Source organism: Molothrus aeneus, chromosome 6 (assembly GCF_037042795.1).
Source record: "Molothrus aeneus isolate 106 chromosome 6, BPBGC_Maene_1.0, whole genome shotgun sequence".
In the NCBI taxonomy this organism is placed as follows: Eukaryota; Metazoa; Chordata; class Aves; order Passeriformes; family Icteridae; genus Molothrus; species Molothrus aeneus.
Window position 1 is genome coordinate 49,013,488 of NC_089651.1, and position 11,307 is coordinate 49,024,794.

The 11,307-nt window shown below is 36.2% G+C and overlaps 1 protein-coding gene across 2 annotated transcripts in view; it reads left to right on the top strand.

Moving 5' to 3' along the window:
- The window catches only part of PAPOLA (poly(A) polymerase alpha), a 43,825-nt gene extending 34,134 nt beyond the window's left edge, over nucleotides 1-9,691 (top strand). The window contains exons 18-22 of one of the 2 annotated variants that reach the window (XM_066551237.1): nucleotides 495-595; nucleotides 3,076-3,296; nucleotides 3,669-3,734; nucleotides 5,337-5,411; nucleotides 7,520-9,691. In XM_066551237.1, coding sequence (XP_066407334.1) covers nucleotides 495-595; nucleotides 3,076-3,296; nucleotides 3,669-3,734; nucleotides 5,337-5,411; nucleotides 7,520-7,615 — 559 coding nt within the window. In that variant the 3' untranslated portion in view covers nucleotides 7,616-9,691. The remainder of the gene's footprint in view (nucleotides 1-494; nucleotides 596-3,075; nucleotides 3,297-3,668; nucleotides 3,735-5,336; nucleotides 5,412-7,519) is intronic. The other variant, XM_066551238.1, reaches the window with a different exon arrangement.
- Nucleotides 9,692-11,307: the final 1,616 nt, after the last annotated feature.

Sequence of the window (11,307 nt, forward strand, 5' to 3'; positions counted from 1 at the left end):
CCAATTTCTTGATGATGGAAAAGGGATCATTTTTGTGATTGGTCACTTGAAGCCCCAGGCCTTTGTTTCGGATGATTTTAGACTGAAATCATCATTGTAACAGTGTGTGTAAATTAAAACCAAACTTTTTATTCTGGTCCTTCTACACTGGTTTTGTTTCACCCTGCAGTAAATAGTTGTTGTGTTTTCCTGTGCTCATTATTTGGGTGGACACTGCCTGAATTTTTGCCTGTCTTTTAAATACAGCCTTTTTCTGGTCTCAAAACTGTCATTGAATGATTTAAATTTAATATTTGAAAGAGCTTCCATTGCTTGTGTTTGGTAGTAGATTGCCAATGCTCACTTTTACCTTTTTACTGGCATAAGTTCTGCTCTGTAATGTAGGTAAAATACTAGCTGTGGTTATTGGTAACACATGATGTGATGAAAGGCAGATCATGTAACACCATAGCTTTACTAATGTCTTTAGCATTTCATAATTTTTCTCTTTTTAGCAGAAGCAGTCCTGCGCCAGCTGTAACAGCAGCATCTGTGACCAACACACAGGCTTCTGAAGTCACTGTGCCACAAATAAATTCCAGTGAAAGCTCAGGGGGTAAGGAAAATGGTGTAGCATATTGTTTCTATTGAATTTTTTGTAATGTTTATAAGACAGTTTTTCTTCCAGCTTGAGTCTTCTAGTCTTTGCATAACACATGCTGTAATGTGTTCTTCTTCATACACATAGTTCAATAATTTCTTAAGGATTCATAAAATCAGAGAAATATTTGCTGTGATATTTAATTCTTTTATTCTTAGAGATTTATATTTGCCATTCACAATAGCAGTAGTGTTCCAATGACCTAATGTAGGTCTGTAGTTTGGTTAGCTAAATGAGGAAAAAATTATCTAAAGCTGGAAGAACAATTTTTATACTTATTTTTAATTCATTTTGTAGTTAAACTCAAGGTGGTTCTGTACTGTCTGTATGTAGTCTGTCCTCCCATGTTCCCGCTCCTTGTGCTTCATGAATTTGATTCTAGGAATGCAAAAGACTCAGATGTAAGCAGAAACACCTGTTCCTTACTGATGTCTGTTCAGATATGTCCCACTGCGTGTGCTGATTTATCCTCTGTTTTCTGCAAGAAAAAGTATACTTTACTTAAAAATTTAAAAATTATACTCTTAAGTCAAAGAATAAAAGCATCTGGTGAAAATATTTTCTTAGAATCAGCTACTCTTCTTTTTTGATGGTGCTTTAGTGTACAAGGAGCAAGTCAGAAATAGATGGAAAAGGGGAGCGACTGGTTAGCCTTTCAAAATGAAATCTCTTATTCACTCTTGATGTGTGGCATGGTTTAGTCTTACTTCTCTCTGATTTTTATCGTGTCACAGGTGCATCAATGTGAGTTAGTTTGTCCATGAGCACTAAATGGAGCTTAAATGGCGTGACTGGTTTTTGGATTTGGAAGCATATCAGAAGTTGTTCATTCTTATATTTTGCTTAATCAAAATGTTAATCACCTGATAGTTGTTAATGAAAAATTTCCTCAATGTATTTTTTCTCATCCTGGAGCATCTCCCTATGTGCGCTTATTGGTTTGAGGTAGGCAATTGATGAGATAGAGCTTTGTCATATGGAGCATTTTTCAAAAGGATGTATATAATATCAATTCTTTATTTGATGCTCTGTGATGACTTCATATTTGTCACTAGATAAGCTAAGCCTGAGAAGTGATAAACTTAATTTTTGAGTGAAAAAGGGAGTATCACATTGCTCTTGGATTTTATTTAATGCAGTCTTGGCAATGCATATATATGGCTGAGTACAGAAGCAGTAGAGTTTCCTTAGGTACCACAAATACTACAGCTGTATTATACAGAGCTCTGTCTGGGCTCATATAGCCTGCCTTAAGCAGGGTTAATTAGGCTAAGCAGAGTGTCATTGCCATGGCTACCCTATGTCTGGTACAGGAATTCTTTCTCAGAATCATGTGTTAAGGGCTTGGAATGGACCTAAAAGATCATCTAACCCCGACTCCTCCTGCCATGGGCAGGGACACTTCCCACTAGACCAGTTTGTTCAAGGCCTTAACTGACCTGGATTTGAACACTGCCAGGGTCAGGGCATCCAAAACCTCCTTGGACAACCTGTTCCCGTGTCTCAGTACCTCACACTAAAGAATTTCTTCTAATACCTAACCCAGATTTCCCCTCTTTCAGTCTGTGCCCATTGCTCTTTGTGCCATCACTACAGTTCCTGACAAAGAATCCCTTTTTGGCTTCCCTGTAGGCCCCCTTCTGGTAGTGCAAGGTTGCTGTGAGTTCTCCATGCAACCTTCTCTTCTTCAGGCTGACCAGCCCCAATTTTCTCAGCCTCTCTTTGGAGGGGAGGTGCTCCAGTCCTCTTAATAACTTCACAGCCTCCTCTGGACTTGCTTCAACAGTTCCATGTCCTTCTTTTACTGGGGACACCAGAACTGTACACAGCTGTACTCCAGGTGGGGTCTCACAAGAGCAGGGTAGAGGGGAAAAGTCTCCTCCCTCAACCTACTGCCCAGACCCCTTTGGCTGCAGCCCAGGGCACATGTGGCTGTCTGGGCTGTGAGCACATTTGCCAGCTCATGTTGAGTTTTTCATCAACCATGGCCCCCAAGTCTTTGTCCTCAGGGACTTTGTCTCAGTCACTTCTCTGCCCAGCCTGTGGGTGTGCCTGGGTTTGCCACAACCCAGCCACAGGACCTTGCACTCACTCTATTGAACTTCAAGAGGTTTGCATTGACCCACCTGTCCAGCCTGTGCAAGTCCCTCTGGATGGCATCCTGTCTCTCCAGTGTGTCAGCTGCACCACACAGCCTGGTGTCACCAGTGAACTTGCTGAGGGTGCAGTCAAGCTCAAGAATGAGCTTGAAACTAAACTGTGCAGTGTACGCACACTTGCTGTTCCAAACATGATGCTACACCATTAACTGTACCACTTCCTTGATGCCTGCTTGATGTCAGGGGTTTTGATTAGAGACCAAAAATACCAGTGATTGAACTGAAATGATTGTGTCGATTCCTCTTGTTGAAGGTCTTTAAATTGTTTGTCCATAGGTACTTCAAATGAAAGCATTCCTCAAACTGCCACACAACCAGCCATTTCTCCACCACCAAAGCCTACCATCTCTAGAATTGTTCCCTCAGCGTATCTATTAAATCCATCACCAAGAAGTTCAGGAAATGTTGCAACAAAAATGCCTAGCCCTGTCGCAGCAGTGAAAAGGACATCTTCTCCCCATAAAGAAGAGTCTCCTAAGAAAATTAAAATTGAAGAGGTATTTGAGATTTTGAGATCATACCATAGCAATGTTCAAAACTTTGAATATTCATTTCACCCAGAGTGCTGATTCTCATATTCCAAGTTTCAGATATTTCTTATTCTGGTTGCATTGCTGCTTGATGTTTTCAGCTTGCCAAGGTGTTAGTATTTTTATTTTGTTGGTATTCATCACATGACACATGTACTGCATTAGCACAAATGCTTAGAATCGAGATTCTTACCTTAAAAGTAATTATTTTGGTAAGCCTGTAATATGCTAAGTCTTACAACTAATTCTGTCCTTTTAAACACTTTGACCTTATTTTCTTGTTGATTTTTTAAAAATACAGTTTTATGATTTGTAATAGTTTCTGTGTTTGCTTTTCAGCAGGATGAAATAAGTGAAGATACCAGCTGTATAGATTTGAATGAACATGAAAAAATGGAAACTAAGGTATATATGCCTAGACAGTATACTGTTGTATATATTATTTGGGAAAATTACTGTTTCTCTCTAGGAATGACTAAGAGCGTGTCTATATCTAGACTCTCCAGTAAAGATATCAAAATGATATCTTATTTTTTTAATGTTCATGTCAGTATTGATGGAGTCCATTGCCTGCTGGCATGCTAAGTTGAGCCCAAATCCATAATCACATAGGACTGTAATTTCTTTGCTGGTCAGTCACATGCTATTAAGCATGGTGAAAAAATTAGTCATCATATTTATATTTCAGTTTGTTGAATCAGATCATGGATGTGTCAATATGCCATGTTTTTCCTGCATCCCAAACCTGATGTATGTTAATTAGTGAAAGAACAATTGTCCTAAGTATTCTATTTGGAGTTTGGATGTCGGGCTGAGCATCCTAAAGCCAGCCCCCTTGTTCACTTTTTAGATAAAGAAATTTCAAGTGATAATAAGTAAATCTTCTGTGCAGGTGAAATTATTGTGTGAAGTTACAGCATACTGTTTGGGGACTTAGGAGATTCCATGTGCCTCTCCAGTATCTGCCTCTCCAGCAGACAATTTTTCTGTCTTAGTGGTGAACAGAAAGGATGACAGACTCTTTTTAGCCTTATGATACCAGCTCTCCAGTTGGGATTTTGCAGTTTTTATGGGGCACATTCTGTTGTCTCTGGAATACTCTGAAAGTTATGCTTATGCTTAAAGTTAAATGTAAGTTCTTTGGTTTATAGCTTCAGTGGCCATAAGCGAGGAATTGTATCTTGTTAGGCAGTCACCTTTCAATGTCTCTGAAGTTAAGGTAGGTGAGGGCAGAAATACATGTAAGCACTTAATCCTCAATTCAAAAATAGATCCACTGGATACAGATAATTATAAAAGACATAGGTAATCCTATGTTAGTTTTTATTGGCAGTCTCCTCTAAGTCTTTGTCCTTAATATTTGTGTAAGGAAATGGTGGAATTAAATTTCTTAAATTAACATAAACACAGGTTTTCATACATTGAAATGCATTCCTCTTTTAGGGTGTGTTCATGGTACACTTTGAGCTAGCAGACTGTTTTTATTAAAACGAGAATGTGCCATTGTCCTGCTTTAGTCCTGTAGTCCCACTGTTTTACCTGCAGATCAGTCTCTGACACTCACCTATTTATTCCGAAAGCTGATTCAACCCATTAAAGCAGCAGGAAAACTTTACTGGCAGAATGGCAAAAGCTGTTGAATTTTTAAACAAATTCTGTAGTGTTTCACATGATCCTCCTTGATAATACACTTTTTGTCTTTAGTGAGTTGAACGACATGTAATGTTTTGCTATGGGATTCTGTATAAAAGGTGTTAATTGGTTAAACAAGTGACAGCTGATAAGTGATATAGCTTGTGTTCATGTCAAATCCCTAATAAGTGAAACATTCTCCAGTGTGGTGATTCCTTCCTAAAAGGAAGGGTGTCAATGCAGCAAGCATCAATGCTTGCATTTTTCTTTTGCTGAATATGCACAATGTAAATCATTCTGGAGTGCTGGGTGTTCTATATAAGTAGCTCATTGGAAGTGGTGTAACTGTGATGATGCTTTTGGTTTTTTTTTCAGGAGCAAGTTGAGACAGAAGTGAATGTTAATTCTCAAACAGAAACTCTTCAGACAACTTCTCTGCAAGCTCCTCAGGTACTGTTTTTAAAAGCAATACTGCCATGTAATGTATTTATGTACTAATCTGTGGTGAAAGAATTGAAACTGAAATGAGTCCAGATGTTAAAAATAAATGTATAATTTTAAATAGAAATCCATTTTATGGTAAGCTACTTGTTGTTACTGTCACAATTTTTGTGTTTTAGATGCTCATTGATCTTATTGAATGTGCATTGTAGCTAAACATGTATGGCTTGCCATACAAACTGACCGAAGCTGGATTCGCTCTTCTGAATTGTGCCTTCAAAGTAAGGGGCTCAGTTTATTCCGTTGTGCTTTGCACATCACAGAATAATCCTTTCTAACAAGGAAACAAATGCTTTAAATAGCTGCTGCTCAAAGATATCCAGCTAGAGGTTGAGGATGTCTGAAGTGTAATTATAGATTCTGATATTTGGTATGAGAGACAAGTTGTAAGTTTGTCACTCCTTAGCCAGCTGGTGTTAGCAGTGTAAAGTCCTTTGCAAAACAGTAAGAATTCTGTACCATTCACTTAAATTTTTGTTTCTAGTATTGTAACAACTTTTAGAGAGCACCTCTGTTTCTTACTAGTATTTTTAAACTTATCTTAGTGCTCTGCTGATTAAAGTATCACTATCAAGCACTTTATGCACACTTGAATCATTGAAGCATGTGTAGTGAATGTGTTGGTTGAAAATAGAAATTGTTGCAATAGTAATAATTGTATTTCTTACTGGACATTTTGAACGGTATAAGCAGTACTGAATAAAGATAGCAAAACTGTTTGGCAAAAACTGTAGATGCTACATGGACTTCCTAAACTGCTTTGGGGAATTTTTTAGATCATTTAGTAAGTATACCAATTTTATTTTTTCTGTTGTTGTGGGGGATTATATAAAGCTTTGTAGCTTTTTTACAGATTGTGTGGTTGTTAATTTAGCACACAGTAAGTAATCTGGAAACTACAAAGGATGGTGAGCCTTCTCTGTCATTTTTCAGTGTTCTTGTTGGCTTTGTTTAAAACACTGCCCATGTCGCAGAAAATAGAAACACGTCAAACTTCAGATCAGCACCAACCAGGGGGTTACTTGGGGCAGGGGTGATGTGAAGCCCAGAACTATTTTGTCCTGGGTCCCTGCTGCTTTGTGCACAAACACATCAGTCAGTGTTAACTTGACCGATTTATTTATAATAAAGCAGCAATTAAGAGTAGTCATTTTAATGCAGATTTCCCCATGTATCAAAGGTACCTTATATAAATTTTGAACATTTATAATGTAAGGAAACATTTTACGATAAATGATGTGAAGTATTGCATAATGACTGCGTTATTGGGATGGCAAATAATGTGCCACAGTGGAAGTGAAAATACTTAAAAGAAAAAAAACAAACCACTCCAACCTTAGAGGCATGTATAGCAAGTGAGAAATAAATTAATCTCATTGAATCTTGGGTGTGTTTCTGTCTTTTCCTTTAGTTTGTTTTAGATACAGTTTTTCTGAATGGCATTTAAGTCTTATAAGTGAGAAAAAATTGTTGAGATTATTGTCAAGGTGGAATTCTTAAAATATTCATACAGTACTTTTTAGAGTTCGTAACTTTTTTGTCATGTAAATCTGAACCAATATGATAAATTGGAAATTTGACTGTAGAGTTTTACAACAGTCTGCAGTGTATGAAGACACACGCTTTGGATTGGGAACTGTTTTTTATCACTCGTCTCTAGGGGCAGAGACTTAACACTGAATTGTTAAGAGATGTTTTCAAATACTAAATATGTAGATCAGATAGTTGATGTTACTGATCAAGCATCATTATTATTTGGATGTTTTACTATAATACAGGTTATTAGTAGGCCCAGCTTTATCTGCACCACGTGCTAATTTCTTGCAGTTGTCAAAAAAAAAGCAAAGCACACAAAAATTCTTATAGAAATTTTCCTTATTAAAGACTCTGTAGGCAAAGGAAATACCTGCTTCTCTCTTTATAATCTGTAATTATCTTCATATATTCCTAAAAAGTTCTCTAAAGATCTTTGTTTTGAAAGTTAATGCCAATTACCACAATATTTTTCTTTTTATATTTACAAAGTTAAAATACAACCAAACTTCTTTTCTTTACAGAAAACACCCAGTACAGACCTTTCAGATATCCCTGCTCTTCCTGCAAATCCTATTCCTGTTATCAAGAATTCAATAAAATTGAGATTGAACCGGTAAAAACCACCTCAGGGGTCCATAAACAGTATCTGCCAACTCAACCTGTTGTCTTCTAATGCTAGAAAAAAAGGAGAACGGAGGGTGCAAGACTAGAACATAATCGCAAATGGATTTAGGTATATGTTGTGCACTTCCCTTTCTGGACTAAAGTCGCCACTTGATTGGAAGTCCAGGTTAGTATGTGAAGCCAGGAGTACAATTAATGTGTTAGCAACAGTTACATTAAATATTTCGAAGGATTACTGCCTTTAAAAACATGAACACTATTTGTAGCCATATTTGACATTCTGATTGAATTTGTTTGATGCATTGTTTCAAAATTGAGATAAAACTGGCATAAGAATCCCTTAAATGCACTTTTATGTACTTTTTTATTGGAGTATGACTAATTTTAGATCTTTAGCTGATAAAATTTCATTTTATTGAAGAGTCTCTTCAATAGTAGTAATTTGCAAATTGGATGACATTCTATGACATACTATACATTGAAAGCAAAGTGTATAGTATAGTTAGTTCAACTGCCATCAAGCAGCAGTAAGTCTTTAAAATGTAATGTCAAATCTTGGGGTCATAAGCCGTAAGTTGAGGAAGTAATTGGGAAGTTTTGGTATTGGTGGGACATGATTAAGGTGTGGTCTACTTTTATTTATAGGATTGTTTTAAGGTGCATACAAATCAGCAATCAAACAGTAAATAAACTTTCTTTTGAGCTAACTGAACTCCTTATTCCCTTTTTTTTATCCCTTTATTTCTTGGGAAAATATTTTGCATTTACTGTTGGGGGTTTTTTTTCAAATTATTTTTTTCTGCTTGTATGCACCGTATAGAACAATAGTTATTTATACAAAATAAAAACAAGCCATGTACTCATTTGGGTTCCCTCCTGCCCCTTACCTAGTTGTAATACCTTGTGGGCCTCTAGGCACAAATTCAGAATTTGTCCCATGACTAAAGTGTTTAGGTAAATATTGTGTGCCTGTGAAATACACCACCTGTCTTGATGGCCTTTGAATCACTAAATATGATTTTTGTACACTCCATAAAGGTCCCCTATGCATTGAAAAGCTAAAAATTTTAAATAAAGGCAAAAAGATTTTTCCCTAAGAATTTTAACCTTTTTATTTTTAGATAGTTCATCACAAGTAGTTTTACATACTGAACAACACCAAATTTTTAAAAATCATATTTCTAGTAAGCACTTGACATCTAGTAAGCTCTCTTACTCCTATTTTTTTGTTCTTGTAGTCCTATCAAAAAAGTAACAGCTTTTTCTTTTGAAAGAACTGAACCTCTCATGGCAAAGAACAGTATTTGAGGAACATGAGGGATACCAACAGTAATACCAGATGTAGATAACAAACTTCATGTTACTATTACTTAAGTCTGAAATATGTGGGATGTCAAATCATACTTCCCATACTTTGATTAGCATGTTTTATGAACTCCCTTCTCCCATTGTGCTCCATCCTATTACACATGCATCTTTCATGTTACAAGTTAAATTACTTACACTCTTCCCCTTATCCTTCTAAATTAATTCTCCAAAGTCAGAGTGTAGCTTATCTTTTACTTAGGCTGTGCAGTAACTGAAGGGTTTTTTTATTTTTGCCATTTGTCTAAGATGTCTAGTATACAATATTTCTCTTTTCCTTGCCCTGTGCAGCCTGCTGTCGTCCACCCCCCAAAGAAGGTTATATCTTAACAGTTGAAGTGTACAAGCTGTCTGTGTATTTTGTGTAGCTATGGAGTTTAGATCGAAATTGCCAGGCACAAATTTAGTCTTGTCATTTTGTTTACACATCGGAAAATCTTTTTCATTTTATTAAACGTTTCATGTAACTGCACCCAAGTTTTGCCAAGCTGGAAACTTGGAACCTTTCTGTATAGTGACTTTTTAATTCTAGTTTTCATAACCTGGAGATCAGACTGTTGCTTTCGCATGATGTACGTAGTGTCTCATGACTGGAGTTTGCTTTGTTTTATAGTATCTGTACTCCTTGTATTTTTCAAGAGCTATTTTGTAAACAGATGATGTATTTCTCCATTGAAAACACAATAAAAAACAGCACAATCCCATGGTTGTCTAATTTTTCTGACTGTACTAAATTGGTTTTACTTTCTTAATTCTTACTTAGCTCTCAAATTTTCTGCTAAGGCAAAATATGGTGTGGCCTAAAGGAAATAGAGTAGATAATGCTTATTTAGAGAGCATTCATTTATGTTTGCAATAGGAAGTGGAAATAACACTCAAGGATGTTGGGTTCTAGCTATTAAAGGGAAAGTTTGTGAATTGTGCAGTGTTTTGGTGGGGGCAGAGTCGACAAAAAACAAAACATTTAAGGGCATCCATTCCATCTCTTCATCCTAAATTCTTAAAAGTGGACAAAACTAGAAGAAACACGTGCCTAAACAATTTGGGGGTATGCTATTTTCAGCAAATGTTTGAGCTTAATTTTTTAAAAGCATTGGCTGTCAGAATTTTGGCACCTCAGGCTTTTCCTGCAAGTGCCTATTCTTTATGTCAGCAGATGGCACTATTTCTCTTCTTCTTAAGTAGTTTAAGCATGTCCTGAAATAAAAGTAAAAATTGCAGGTAGCTGTGCGTCACTTGATTGATCTTTGTATCAGCATGAGCCCAATCCTCCTAATGCTTGATGTGAGTAACTTTAATAAGTAGTCTACTTTTGACTAAAATTTCTTTAACTGCTAAAACCACTGATGATTTTGGTCTTCATATTATAATTGCCCTGCCTAAAACAATAAACCTTTCTGTTGTATATATTTTTCACAGCATGAAATTGTCTTGTTTAAAACAGATTAATCATTTTTATATCCTGCCCACCACATCTCCCTTTCATCACAGCTGATGGTGTTATTTATGGCTTTAATTCATCTTTTATTTTCTCTGACCAGTAAAAATCTGCTAGTAGATACACAAATTTCTGTTTAATGTGTTTTAGGTATTCTCAATAGATTTCAATAGCTATTTTTTCTGAGTTGCTCATCATCAACCTCCTGAATTAAGTTCACTGACTCATAAGGATCTGCAAACAAGAAGCTGAAAATTACTGTTGTAGCCAAAATAATTAACATTAATAAGCCATGGTTTAACAGATGGCTTTAGACATACTGATTGGAATCAGACATTTGAGTTGATGAGTTCTAGCTAAAGTTGTGCTTCCTTGTAGATAGTATGTGTGCATGCCACTTCCTATTAAATGCACTTAGTGCATTTCTTAGTTTTGGAGGGGTTTTCTTTGTTTTGGGTTTTTCTTAAATGGCATTTTTTTTAAACTTGTAGCTGCAAGTATATGGTAATTGAGTTGTAATGAATATCAATTGTTAGTAAATACTTAATGAAAGAATGAATTCTATCAACAGTAAAAGATGAAACAGTTCTTCAGCATCTAGAATAACCAAAAGTATTTCAGCATACAAGAACATACAATATTGACTCTGAGCCAGAACCTATGCTTAAATGCACTAAAAACTACTGTGATAGTTACTGAGGAAGCAGAATATGTTTATCCTCATAAAAGATATTATTTAGAAGTTGTGTGTATTTGTAGAAAAGGTATTTTGCATGTTGTAGTGTTGCTGGCATCATTTATGTAAGTTCATGGAAACACTAGTCAAGTACCTTTGCTATGATTAATCTCTCTGCCATCATTGTGGCTGAACAATACTTACCA